We start from the raw sequence: 14,717 nt of genomic DNA on the forward strand, positions 1-14,717 counted from the left end.
TTTGTGCCTCAACACACTGCATGTAAATCAATAAGGCCCCGTGTCCACCTAGCGTTTTTTTCTGGGCAAAAAAGCGCCGGGCTGTGCGCTTCGGAGCGCTTGCATGGAGCGCCTGTGCGCTGAGAAGAATATCGTGCATGTCTGTCCTGTCTCTATGGCAACAGACCTTTACCAACAGCCGCTGTATGACCGACACTGCTCCGTTGAATTTTTACTGTTTGTTCTTTATTCAAGATCGTTTTTTACCCGAGCAGACACAGAGATGTGGGTACAAGACACGTTCAGTTGGACACACAAATACAGGGAATATTATACATTTGGAAGTGTGTTGGTGACGCCAACAGTGCCTTTCTGAAAAGTTGAACGTTTTTTAATCTCGACACGCTCGGAGCAGCCGCAAAAAAAAGGAGTGCTTGGAAAAAAAGACGCTGGGCCCTGTGCTTTACCTCAGGGCGGCCGCCTGCTGCTGCTGCAAACGCTCCCTCCTCTTAAAAAAAATGAAAAAAGGATGTTTGTGCAAAAAAAAGATGCTATGTGGATTCAATCCATCTTTATTTCTAGAAATGTTCTAGAAACTTTACAAAACTCTAGAAAGACACTTTACAAAAAGAGCAGGTAATATATAAATAATAAAGACCCAACATGAATCTATCATGAGCACTTAACTTCATTAATCAAAGTCACAGTGGCAAGGAGCAGTTGATGACATCATGAAGACCCGTCTTTCAGTTACATGGGTGCAAAGTTCATACAAAACTCATAAGCAGCTGTGACCAGAGAGTCAACCAAATCAAATCATTTCAATAGGCAAAATTTACTTTCTTTCAATTTCCAAAATGTATTTTCAGGTATAAAACAATAAGAACCTTTTACGTTTTGGGGGGCGGATGGCCTAGCGGTTATGATGGACCCCAGGTACGGAGTCTATATTCCTCTAGGTGGGCGGCTCGGGTTCAAATCCGGCCTGTGGCTGCTTTTCCTGCACGTCATACCGCACTCACTCTGCATGATTTCTGACTCTATCCACTGTCCTATCAAATAAAGGGAAAAAGCCCTGAAGAAGAATCTTTAAAGTTTTAAATTTAAATAAACTCTTAAAACTTCATTAAAGTATTCACTTTACTTCATACATCATCGATTAATGAAGTCATTCATTGTGCTCAAACTGCACTCCACTCTCTCAGTCTCCATCTGCATTTCTCTGTTTTTCATTCTCTCTTTTAACCCCAGCCCACTCTCTCTCAGACATTTATTCTCCTTCTCTCCCCCCCTCCCCCCTCCCTCACAATCACTGGGTCTCCTGCTCTTTCTGAAGCGGGTGCACTGGAGTGTGCAGGGCAGGTCATAGCAGTCCATTCACAGCCGAATAAAGAATGACACATTAGAAAAAAGAGAGACAAATTCGGCCACTCAGGAATCAAAGAGCAATTTTCTGCTCTATTAGAAGTCGGCCTTTTTGTTTTCCACTCCCCATTCTCCAGTTACTGCGCGTGTGTGTATGTGTGGGTATGCATATGTTTGTGCGTCTGTGTGTGTGTTTCCGTGTGTGTGTGTGTGTGTGTGTGTGTGTGTGTGTGTGTGTGTGTGTGTGTCTGTCACTTTCTGTGTTTGAGTGCCTCTATGAATTAGATTTGTGCAGTAGCATGTTTTCAGTCTCGCAGACCTGTCATACAGTGTTTATTTGATTATGTGGTGTTTGTTTGTGCGGGTGTGTGTGTGCACACTCACGCTCCATAGGCAGGGATAGGTGGAGGAGGAGGTGCGGCACGGAACGTGTTGTAGACGGCGCGACCCCTCCCTCTCAAATGGGCCCCTCTGTAGGCCACAGCTGCTCCTGTACTGGGGTATGGAAACCCAGTCACTGAGAGAGAGAGAGAGAGAGAGAGGTGTAAAAAAGTCAAAATGTTTCATATTTTTCTGGGCAGAGAACTCACTTTGAAACATTGTAAAATACACAGCTGTTGATGTACTCCACCTCTCTCACTACCAACTATCCCATTGCATGATTTAAAAAAAAAAGTAAATCTTAAAATCGATGCTTCATTTGATATAAAAGCTTTATAAAACAGCTTCTCAGTAAACGTCATGATCCAAACTAACCTGATCTCATAGCAGTAAAGTGAAACAGTCATGAAGATGTGTTTTAAAGTCTCATACAGTACATACAGTAGACACAGATTAGCCTTTTTTCTGTGCAAGTCAGCACAGGCTTTGAGATGTACTTATGTGCTTCATTTGAACAAATATTTAATACCAGCAGCATAAAAACCACAAGGGGGGGCTGAAAACATTTCCTGTTTACTCTGTTCTGTAACTGTCAGAGACTAAACTACAGTGACTTCAGCGATCACTCTGAACAGAAGCAAACAGACAATTAAGAGACGTACAAGCACTTTTTTCACTCTAAAGATTTTGCTTGATCTGCCATTGTTCTCTGATTTTTTCTCTCTCTCTCTGGGCGAGACTTCTTGTGATTATATATCTAAATGGGTCAAATATACAAAAGACTTGCATGGTGTCCAGAGAATGAGTCTATTGTGAGACAAAACTTCAAAGTAAAAGCATTTAACAGAGTCACATTCCTAATATCACTTAAGTTCCTTCTTATAAATAATTGAAGTTATTTAAGCTACCTATGATACGAGTGGTGCGCGACAGCGGTGTGAAAATGGTCTTCTTGTTTCTTAACAACAGACTACCGCCGCCTGCTGGCATGGAGAGGTATTTCCTCTCAAGCATGCGCAGAACGTACGTGGAGGCTGGCCGTCTTTCAACACATTGATTTTCAATTGACTTATTAACAAGTAACAATAATGTCTGGTTACAGGCATGATGAGGTCAAGATTTTTTTTGTATTATTAATTATTTAATGCAGTACTCCACAGACGGTGTTACACAGACAGGGCAGATTAAGCTTTCACAAAATTGTTGTAAAAATAATTATTTGATAAAAAAAAAAAAAATCATTATTAAGAAATGTTCAGAAGTCTTTTGGCCTTCTGTAGATGGAGACATAAACTTTTTTTTCCCCTTCAAAATAAAGGAGTCTGATATTAATATTCTGTAGCAATTATGCAAAACGTAAGTGTTCCTGTTCACAGTGAAGGTGTGTAATCCATCACTGTGATGGATTACTAAATTATGAGTCTTCAGAGTTGTTTTCTGTGCTGTTTGAAAGTAAATGAACTGAACAAGCCGCGACTTGGTTTGTAAGATGTAGTTTGTGGTGCAGTTACCATTATGAGACCTTTAACCCCAGTGAAGCCCTTTGAAGTAGTACATCGAAGTCATGGCACTGAGCTGGTATGCCTTCGAGTCAGAGTAACATAAGTGTCACAGCAACAAGTAATCAGGAATTCAATGTTTCTGCTACCATTGTGCAACAAGCCCTTCTAATTTGTAATCAGTTGCATTAATAGAAATTGTACTTAAAGGGCGTCAGAAGCTCTTTCTGTAGAGACTTTGGTTGGGAACCAGAGGGTCGCCAGTTCAAGTCCCGGCGCTGGAAATTAGTCTGGTAGAGCTAGAGCTGGCTAAACGCTGAAGCTTCCGTTGTCCATGACATGGCAACCCCCGTGAGCATCTACTCTAGGGAGGAGGGGGATCTCCCACTATTGATCTTATGATATCGTCGGACATTGATGATGATTGTTTTTTACTTGACTGGTAGATTTCTAGCAATGTGTGCACAACCAGAACATTTGACATAACAGACATTTAAGCAAAGATGCTTTCCGCTGATGACCTGTGAGCTGTGACTATAAAAAGATAGATGTGATGAAAAAAGTAAAACTTCAAATACTGCATCCCCTTTGCGGCATTCTCAGACTGATGAGAGGCCCTGACAGGCTCTCAGTGTGTTTTGTTTTACTGTCTTCTAAATACAACATGCTCCACTATGAGTGCTCACAGACAGAAACACTCAGGCTCCCTCTCTCACTTTCTCTCACTCTCTCTCCCTCCATCCATCTCTCTGTACTTTGATGGAGATCCTCTCCTCTCTGCTGTCTGCTCTGCCCCCTCTAACTAGTCAGAAAACAGCATTAATATGCTACACAGCCAGCACATTGTCCATCGGTGATATATACTGAGCAAAAGATCAATTTCCCCAAGTTGCCCCTACCATCCTTCCTTTCTTAATATCAGACATCCATATATTCATTCCCCTGTGTGTGTGTGTGTGTGTGTGTGTGTGTGTGTGTGTGTGTGTGTGTGTGTGTGTGTGTGTGTGTGTGTCAGGAGGTGTACTGTAAGTGTGTGTATGTATATGAGGGAGCATGAGGACATGTGTATGTGCCTGTTGTTGTTGCCGTGATGTATATGAATGCAATCTGATGATGAGCTATGGCTTGTGCATGCTACAGCGGTGCAGTAATAACCCATGAATCATGGCAGGACCTCAGCCTGACAGCCAGCAGGCTCATAAAACAAACAAACAGCAACATCTTCAGATATACACACACATGCAGAAAGTAGCGTACAGAGGACGTATACACAAACATAGATGCACATTTATCTGCCAGTAGTAGACTGTGCAGGAAAGTTTTTGATTTATTCTAGTGACTTATGCTAAAGGGTTACTGCGGTCTTCGAGATATTTTTAGAAGTAAAGTAGATGTGGTCAGCATGTAAAACAGGCTCTAATGGATGCAACTTAACCCCTGAATGCACCTGATAAATGTAGCCTATGTCTACAAAAAGGGGCTTGTTCATGGAGTGGCTGTGGTTCAGTGGTAGAGTCAGTCGTCTCTCAATGGGAAGGTTGGGGCTTCGATTCCCAGCTCCTGCAGCTACATGTCCGATGTGCGATGTGTCCTTGGGCAAGACAATTAACTCCCAATTGCATCTGCTCCTTCGTCGGCCGTTTTTCTGTGATAAAGATCAAATTTGGGTTGTTTTCTCAACATCCCAACTTATTGAGCTCGTTATTTTAGGATCACTATTCAGGTTGTCCCATGATAACGAGTTGATTTCAGCTGATTACTCAAGATCGATTCGAATTGAACTCATTATCACAAGAAAACGAAGGAGTTGCTGGTCCACTGCTGCCTGCATTGGTGTCATACTTTGTGTTACAAATACATTCTGTTAGATGGAGACTATCATTGTAGATGATACAAAATGCACCCTACCCAAAGGAGCACATGTCACTCCGCTGTTCATCTCCTTACACTGGCTCCCAATTACTGCTCGCATCAAATTTAAAACTCTGCTGCTCGCTTACAAAACAGCGACAAAAATGGCTCCTCCTTACCTAAACTCTATAATCCAGGTCCACACGCCCTCCCGCCCACTACGCTCTGCCAAGGGTGTCTGATCCAACCTTCACAACAGGGTCCTAAGTCTCTAACTAGAATCTTCTCCTCTGTGGCCCCCCCGGTGGTGGAACGAACTACTAAACTCCATTGGATCTGCAGAGTCCCTCTGCACCTTTAAGAAAAAGCTAAAGACCCAGCTCATTCATGACCTTAATGATATTGCTGATGATGATGATGCTGATGATTAGAACTCACAGGAACAGCTGTCAATGTTGTGCTCTGCCTCTGGTCACTTCCTGTCAGCACCTGTGTGTCTGATGTGACCCTAAAGCTGTTTGTTAGCACTAACTGAAGTTGTTTCCTCCTCTCTAGATCCTTGCTTGTGTTGTCTTACTCTATGATGTACGTCCCTTTGGATAAAAGCGTCTGCTAAATGCATTGTAAAAGTGTAGACCAAATATTGGAAATTAAAAAAATATATATCATGAAGTACTTAACCCACAAATTACAGCTTTCTTTTAAAACCTAGACTGATTCACTGGGTTCAGTTGCTGACAGTGATCTCCGACGGCCTTGGACCAATAATGGCGTGCAAATATGACAAAGTCCAAAGTTGATCTAATGTCGCCCTTCCAACTTGCAAATTTTTCAGCATATGTTAAACAGGCCCAAGTCGCTTGTCTTGTTACTTTCCTGCCTGCATTTTGCATTTTAATCTTATTTGTTGTGTTCTGGAGAGCTGCTCTGCCAAGCTCTGCATATACCAACTCACATTAGATGCAAACACAGACACACACACACACACACACACACAGACACACACACACACACAGACACACACAGACACACACACACACACACACACACACACACACACAGACACACACAGACACACACAGACACACACACACACACACACACACACACACACACACACACACACACACACACACACACACACACACACACATTTGTCCTGCTTTGCATATACTCAGTCTAGGACACAGTCAATCAATCAGTATTACATTTCCCTCATTGTCCTTCATGCCCATGCAGCCTATTTTACCCACCCAAACACACACACACACACACACACACACATGTACTGTACACACATGCATACGCACACACATGCACACACACACCCACACACTGTGGTGACGCTGCAATGCAAACACACTAAACATAGACTCAGGCTATTACCAAAATGGATCAAAAAACACTAGAGTTAATCATTTCCTTACAGTTTACCCCAAAAAGCAATGCAAAGAGGTGAATAGACCTCTATGCCACTCATGGAATCTGTGTCATTCACGTATGCTTTTTGATTTATTTTCTTGTTATTTTTTCAACTGAAATGGGAAAATCCCTCAAAGCAGTGAAGTGAAACATTATCAGCATTGTACTCCTGCCCTCCTGAGATTGCTTCAGAAATGGTGGATCCAAGCTCCATTTGAAAAACAAAAGCCTTTAAAGATTTTAAACTTCAGCAACACATCTAATTCAGCAACCTTGAGACTAGTTTATTGCAATTGATAGCCTGCTTATTTGGGTTCATACCTAATATCTATAGATACCTGAATAGTGATTGGCTAGATCCAGTGAAAGTGCACACTCACTGAAGAAAGTGGACAGGTGCTCCTCTCTAAAAAGGAATGCTATTGGTTGTTTTCCATCAAAGAACACCCTACTGCAGTGTTTCCCTACTGACGCAACATTAGACTCTATCGTTATCGTTGTCATAGTTGTCTCATATTTAGCAGCTTTACCGGGTGCAGAAAGTGTCTCAGGTTTGAATACAAATTAATAAATAAATCCACCTAATACCAAAACAAGTTGTTTCTGTCCTTGTCAACAGATACACATTGTCTAACAGGGGTATAGGCATCACAGCACTATGTGTCAGTGACGACAGTGCAGTTGCAAGCGGAGACCTTAAGTGGGCGCCAAAGCGCACAAAACCAAATTGCTACATTTGGTTTTGGTTTTTGGCTGTGGCTCAGTTGGGAGAGTCATCATCTCTCATTCGGAAGGTCGAGGGTTCGACCCCCAGCTCCTGGATCAACATGTCTGATGTGTCCTTGGGCAAGACACTTAACCCCACATTGCTTCGTCTGCGGCGTATGAATGTGATTAGTTACTTCTGATGGTCTCACTACATAGCAGCCTCTGTCATCAGTGTGTGAATGTGTAGGGGTCACAGGTGGTGAAAATGCGCTTTGAGTAGTTTGAAGACTAGAAAAGCGCTATACAAGATCAAGTCCATTAACCATTTACATATCGTTGCTTTAAATGGTTTACATGATTTGTTGGGACAGTGATGAAAAAAGTATTCGGGAGCTCAGATATGGACAGTCTTTGGTTTTTCAACAGACCACAGGCCTGACAGTTAGGGGGCTTAATCCTTTATTAGGGAATTGATAGTATCTGTATGTGTGTATGTGTGTGTGTCTGTGTGTGTGTGTGTTTCTTTGATTCTTTGGTTGTTTGGTTTCATACCTGAGTGTGACTGCAACAAAGAGATTGTACATCTGCGCTCACATTCTTCCATGTGTCTCTACATACGGGTATTCACCAGTGTGTGTGAACATGGGTGTGTATGCATGTCGAGGTCATCCGTCATTCTTCTGAATGGGATTTGCGCACAATAAACCTGTAGCCGAGCCTGGCAATGGAGATGGAGTGCACTGTCAGCCGGCCAGGATTTATGGAGGCCGATTCAGCTGATGGGTGCTGGGAAAGCCGGTCTGATAAAGAGTGATTAATCGCCTTTACATCTCGCTTTACATCCTGCTTTACTCCCGCCTCAAACGAGATTAAATGCACTCATAATTATTGCAGAACAAATCCCAAACCCACACACTTTCACTTACAGGTGGGACCTCTTCATTTGTCATACAGTGCAGGTAAAAAGAGTGGAGAGAGAAGGTAACAAGCACACCTGTGCAGTGTGTATCTATGTGTGAATGAATGTCAGAATATCTGAGATACACAAAATATTTGTATCATGAGGAGGAGATAGAAAACTGGCATGGCTAATAAACCTGTTTTCCAGTAATCTATCCGTCCCAGATTTATCGAATCCAGCTGTGGCTACGCTACAGACTTGTGCAATGGTTTGTCTATGCAGTTTAGCAATACTTGCACACTAATGCTAATTGAAAGTGCGATTTTATTATGTTGGTGTTTTTGGGCGATTTTTTTTGCCATTATTGGATCGGACAGACGAAGAGAGACAGGAAGTGTTGGGGAGTAGAGAGTGGAGGAAGACATGCAGCAAAGGAGCCGAGGCCGGACTCGAAACCCACAGTTGCTGCGGTGAGGACCACAGCCTCCATACATGGGAAGCACGTCACAACCGCTAGGCTATCGGTGCCCCAGAAATGCAGAATTTTTAAGCTAGTTTTATTGCCAGTTTCACAATATGCCTGAAGCCAATGCTATGCTAACCAGCAGACCAATCATAGGGCTCGTAGTCGGCATCATCTCAACCCATTTTTGAGGAGACGCACATCAGGCTATACATATGTACACTTTCGCATATAGGTACAGGGTTATAGCATTAGCTATGGCATAGATTCAATGCAGATGTACAAATAAGACTATAATAGGAGGCACATCATGTCTTTCAAAGGAGTTTTTAAAGGAGTTTAGGGGGATTGAGAACCAATGTAAAACCACAGACTAGTTAAATTGGTATTTGTGCTGCTATAAGAATATTTAATAAAGGCAAGACGTATTCCTATGCATGAGCATCTCAACAAAACATACACCACCAAACACACACAAACACTCACAAAAGAACACACATCCATTCTCACATGGATGAAGGATCCACAGGCATTGGAGCAGGGAAATCTGTGACACTAGTGTTTGGAGTGGGTCATCTGAGGCAGCTTTGCGGTTGGTGGATTGAGGGCTAGATGGCGGGATGGAGGGACGGAGGCGGAAAAGCAGGGAGAGAGGGAGGGAGAAATAAAAGAGATGGATGGCCTCTCTGTGTCAGGACGGTTATTTAGAGGAGTGCTGTAAAGCTGTCTGCGAATGAACAGATTTCAGACTAATGAGCAAAAAGGAGAGCAGTTAAGGAGAGCGGACAGTCTCAGCACTTCTCGCAAATGAAACCAAGCTGCCACTTCAGAATGCACGCTCACACACACACACACACACACACACAAACAATAACACCCCAACACACACACACACACTTAAATGTATACCAAATAACTCTGTGCATCTGTCTAAGGGTTTTTCCATTGCGCCAAGCCGGGTGCTGGAAACACATCTTTCACAAAGCGCATGAAAAAAAGAAAAGAGGAAATAAAGACTAAGAAGCATGAATAAATATTCCAAGGTACTGTATGTAAATGTTACTGTGTAATTCTTTACCTGCATAAAACTCAGGACCGTAAACGGCTCCAACCACTGGATTCAGCTTCCAGCCTGCACAGGACACACACACACACACACACACACAAACACACACACACACACGCGCACATAAAGAGGGTGCATGTTAGCATTGCTAAATAAACTGATATCTGCTTGGAGTTCCAAAGCAAACATTTTTACAGACATCATCTATTTTATATTGGAATTTAAGCTACAGCAATATCATCCCCTCTGTATTTATTATTTCCTCCAAAAGTGTACACTGAACGCAATGTGTTTGTCAGAAAATGTGAGAGACAATGTGAAGTTGTCTCTGTCGCTTTTTTGTTTCAAAACCTTCGGGTTTGCTCAGTATTAATGTAAGAGTCCAACAGCATCCACTCTGGTAGACACTCGTTTAAAATCGTACAGATCGTGTCACATGAAACTGTCAGGTGTGGATATCTCTGAGAAAGAGCCTCCAGATGTTTAGTGTTAGCATGTACTGCCTTGCTTGATTGAAAATGTCCTTTTGTGTGTAAGTGGAGGTTTGTCACCATTAATGACTACTGATTGAATGCTGTTTCAGAAAACATTCATTCATTACCTGCCTGTTTCTGAATAGCAGCTACTAATACATGATCTAGCGGAATTTAGCAGTTTGACATTCAGGTTGTGTTATCCAGCGCAAGCATCAGATATATCGCTGTGCATCGGACGCTCGCTGACCACACTGCATCCGTAAAACAGTCACTTCTCTGATCTGTGAATTTCAGTTTCCCCTTGCAAACATTGTGACACCTTCTGCTTTTGGATTGGAAGTTGGAGAAGCAGAAGTCTGGTGCTTTGTTTGTACTGAAGAGCCTCTGACAGCGAGGATGCAGAATGCAGTTTTTCTCCAGTGATGACACAAGTTTAAATCACGGATATAGATGTTATATATTATCAATGCACCACTAAGTCCACCTCATTTAAAAAAAAAGAAAAAAAGCTGACCAGCGCCGTCGAGCAAGACAGTTGGACATTCCCAGCGTCTTGTCTGTGTCTATGTAAGCGGCAGGAAAGATAGTATCAGGGTAAAAAAAACGGGGCGCCGCTTTTGTGCTACGTCAAGCCAATTTGTCCCTGACGCTCGCTCGTGTTGCATGCTGTTAGGACATGGATACTCATCACTTTAAGAGAAGTCAACTGCTTAGAAGGAGTCTACGCTGACTATTGGTCAATGGTGTCTTGCTCACAATTAGTCTCCGGCTCTTATTGTTTGTATATATGTGTATGAACTTACTATGTGATTCAATTCCAGATGATGATGAGGATCTCTTTGATTATCGTGTCATCTTGTTCAGTCATTTTTCGCTGGTTTTTTTTAGATACATTTTTTACAGTCTTGGAACCAAGTGAGGAGTCATTCCATCTTCTTCATCATGGGACATGCTTGTGTAAAATGTGCAGTCTTTAGAAATCTTAATGCGTGTGCACTCCTCTTGTTCATTTTCACTTTTTACTCTGCTGTATTTCTGGTGTTTGGCAACAGTTTGCTCAGCCAACGCTGAGGCCAATAAAGCTGATTGAACAAGGCTGAGAAAAAGAGAGAGATGAGGAAATTCACATGTATGTGTGTGTGTGTGTGTGTGTGTGTGTGTGTGTGTGTGTGTGTGTGTGTATTTGTAGGTTTGTGTGTGTTTGTGCTTTAGGCCTGATGACAGTGACAAATGGAAAACCCTTCAGGGCTCATTCTCTCTTTCTCTGCACCCTCAAACAGTATGGAAGTGTGTGTGTGCGTCCATGTGTGTGTGTGTGTGTGTGTGTGTGCGTGTGTGTGTATGTGTGTGTGTGTGTGTGAGAGTGTGTGTGTGTGCCTTTGTGGAGGAGAGGTGCTGACCAGGTCTGGCCATTTAATTCCCTCCCTTGTTCATCCATCCCTTACCTCTCTTTCCTTCTTTTACTTTTAAGCGTCTCTGTCGTTCAAACACACCCTAAAGGCCCTCTTCTTCTCTCTCTCTCTCTTTCTCTATCTCTTTCTGTACGAATGACTCCTGGCTCTTTTTATTGGCTCTATTCATTTGCCCATTCACTCTCTCATCCATCTACCACATTCTCCTCCTCCTTCTCCTTCAAATCCCCACTTCATCTCCAGCCTTCCTCTCTCTCTCTGTCTCCTTGACGCCCTTTTCCCTTTTTACCCTTTTAACGCCTCTCCATGCCGAGTGAGAAAACACTTCACTTTGCTATTTGCATGGTATTTCAAACCAAGCAACAGCCTCTTTGACAAATATTGGTTTCAATAACCAAATGTGAACAAGCATTTTTCTTTTGATATTTTAGAACCTTCTCCCTTTTTCATTTCATTCACATTTCACAAAATGCAGAAAGCTACAGCTCTGTCCTCTCATAAGCAAAAAGGAGCGTTGGTGTGTGATGTAGCAGGACCTGACTCGCGCAGTTTGTAAGAGATGGGAATCATTCTTATGTCTTACCGTTTGTGTAAGGGTTCGCCACCTTTTTGTTGGTCATTACTCTGGCGGTGGCATTGTTGACCTGTCAGCAGACAGACACAGGTTATTATATGATGGATGAGGGTATACACACACAAAGACACACACCGACACACAAAGGCCTCAAGCAAAAAACTGGGCATGTTGGGTAATTCACATAACATCGGCTCTCCATGCCATGCTGCTGCTGGATTGTTTCAGCTAAGAGGTGACATGCAGTTAGTCAACGGTCTGACAAGTGAGGTTGAAGAAATGCACAAAACACTGCACTCTGTAAAACCTGAAAAGTAACACATGATGTCAATGAGCTCGTTTCACACTGTTATATCTCTAACTTATCCAAACTACTGTGGCTACAATCTGAACCAGCCCTGACTTCACCCAGTTTGAAGAGCATTGTGTTCCAAGTGGCTGAAAGTGACCTCATCTTAAGGTTTGTTGTACGAAGTCAAGATTAACATAAAAGCCCTTTTCAGACTGCCGTAACTAAGCTCAGCCGCCATCAAGTCTTTGAACATTCTTATTGATTCTGCGACAGTGTCATATTCTTGTCCCAGTCTGTGAATTCATATTGCCTTTTGGCGTTGCAGGTGGAGCTCCACATACACACACAGTCATGCGCCCATCCGCTGTCTCAGCTGAAAAATGTCTCGCCTCTGTAACACCTTAGTTACCAACTCCGAAGACGGTCACTTTGTCCCTCCATTATGCCTCTGCGACATTCAGATTGGAGATGAGATGCCACAGGGGCGTAAATATGGCGGCTTGAAGCGGCAGTCTGAAAAGGGCTGATGACAGCAAGAGTTTGTATTGTGCAGCCATGTCTTTATATCTAATGCTGAATCTTTTAGTTCTTGGACAATTCAACCTGTACTCATAAAACAAACAAGCTATTGTTGCCAGAAAGCAAAATGGTCTGAATGGTATTTCAGGAACTCGAGGGACAGATTCTTGTAGTTTCATATAAGCTGACCTAAAAGTGGCCGGGATTTCAAAGAAACTAGGCTGCAGCAAGTGAGAAAACTTGATGTTACCAAAAAACTTTAGATTATATGAGTATCTAGAACAGATTCATATATTAGATGAACTCTGGGAAAAGAAATGGGAAAAATGGACTTCTGATGCTAGATGATGGTGACATCTAAATGGGACTGTAAGGAATAACTGAATTCAAAGAGTTTTTAATTAAAAGCATCATCGATGTTACTTCATGCACAATCCACAGACACAAACATACAGTGCACGATCGATCAAAAGCAAAGATCAAGATTTGTCGACAAGAAAAAGATTGCATCGCGCACACACTGTTTAGGTCTGTGCTTCTCTTTGTCACACACACTTACAGATCAGGGTTTCAGCATGCAGTGTTCAAGGTGCGGCAGGCAGGTTGGAGAGAGGGAATAGAGTGGGGAAGAGAGGGGATGCAGGACATGTCTGGCAGGCAGAGAAAGGACAGAGAGTCAGGGAGGGGGACAGAGGTGAGGGAGGACAGGAAAAGGAAGGCACCTCTATTTTGCGTCCCTCTACGATTGTACCATTTAGTTTCTCCCGCGCACGGTCGGCATCTGCGCTCGTTTCAAATGTTACAAACCCAAAACCCTGCAGTGACCGGGAGCCCAGGGTTGGAAATAAAGTGACGGCAGGGAAAGGGAGGCGAGAGTCCGGAAATGCCATAATGAAACAAATGAAGCAGAAGGAGAGAGAAGAAAGAGACACAAAGCTCTGATGAGAAACAGCTGCATGACTAGATCTAGAAGCAGAAGCCAGAGAGACATCAGGCTGGTTAGACAAACATGAGAAACAGAGCTGGAGTTAAAGTAAGGAAAGCTGGGAACACACAACATCAAACAACAGACAAGAGCACAGATTAGAATTAATAGCCCCCTCGTCAATGTGTGTGTATGTAGTGTGTTGTGTGATTCGTCTTCCAGGCCTTTTAGCGACAATTTTGCCACATTACCCCAGCAGTCGTTTTCCCCTGACGTCACACGCATGGTTGGAAGCTTTAATGCTGTAATAATGTCGCACTGCTGTCTTCCAGGTTTTCAAAATGACAAGTCTGATGAATCGTTATGGTCGTTGAACTCAGTCGATTACCCACTGATAATACAACGGAGAGTGGAAATCTTCAAATCTTATAAAACTATGACTGACGGAAAGGTCGCAACAGCTAAGGTTAGCATTCAACAAACTGCATGCTAAAATTACAGTTAGCTAGCTATCTTTCACATTAGCTGGAAATTGAATTTATGCGTCCTATACATAGACTTTATGAAACATGGACTTAGCGTCAATGACATCATTCAGTGGCTTCTAAAGTACAGTTTTTAATCCAAGCGCCGGTAGTCACCATATTGGAAACACCGTCTCACGTTCACTTTCAACCCTGAGGCTGGCTAACAGCTACAACGTGCCAGCCTGTCACTAAGTCAAGTCCTTTATCATCCATAACCTTTAGAATAATAAAAACGGAATAAGTTATAAACCCCTCGTTCATTGTGCGCCACTTAAGTCATGACCTATTCAGACTAAACTGAGTTTTGAACCAGGCTGTAAACTGATCAGTTCCAAATCAGCTTTTTGATAACAGTGT

At 42.7% G+C, this 14,717-nt stretch overlaps 1 protein-coding gene across 6 annotated transcripts in view; it reads right to left on the reverse strand.

Annotated features, from left to right (window-relative positions):
• The window catches only part of LOC132955687 (RNA binding protein fox-1 homolog 3-like), a 548,807-nt gene that overhangs the window by 24,171 nt on the left and 509,919 nt on the right, over nt 1–14,717 (reverse strand). For 3 of the 6 annotated variants that reach the window (XM_061028634.1, XM_061028632.1, XM_061028635.1), the window contains 4 exons: nt 13,631–13,723; nt 12,107–12,167; nt 9,648–9,701; nt 1,729–1,861 (listed from right to left, as the gene is read on the reverse strand). In XM_061028634.1, coding sequence (XP_060884617.1) covers nt 1,729–1,861; nt 9,648–9,701; nt 12,107–12,167; nt 13,631–13,723 — 341 coding nt within the window. The remainder of the gene's footprint in view (nt 1–1,728; nt 1,862–9,647; nt 9,702–12,106; nt 12,168–13,630; nt 13,724–14,717) is intronic. The other 3 variants (XM_061028637.1, XM_061028636.1, XM_061028638.1) reach the window with 3 other exon arrangements.

The sequence above is a fragment of the Labrus mixtus genome, chromosome 21, assembly GCF_963584025.1.
Source record: "Labrus mixtus chromosome 21, fLabMix1.1, whole genome shotgun sequence".
Lineage (NCBI taxonomy): Eukaryota > Metazoa > Chordata > Actinopteri > Labriformes > Labridae > Labrus > Labrus mixtus.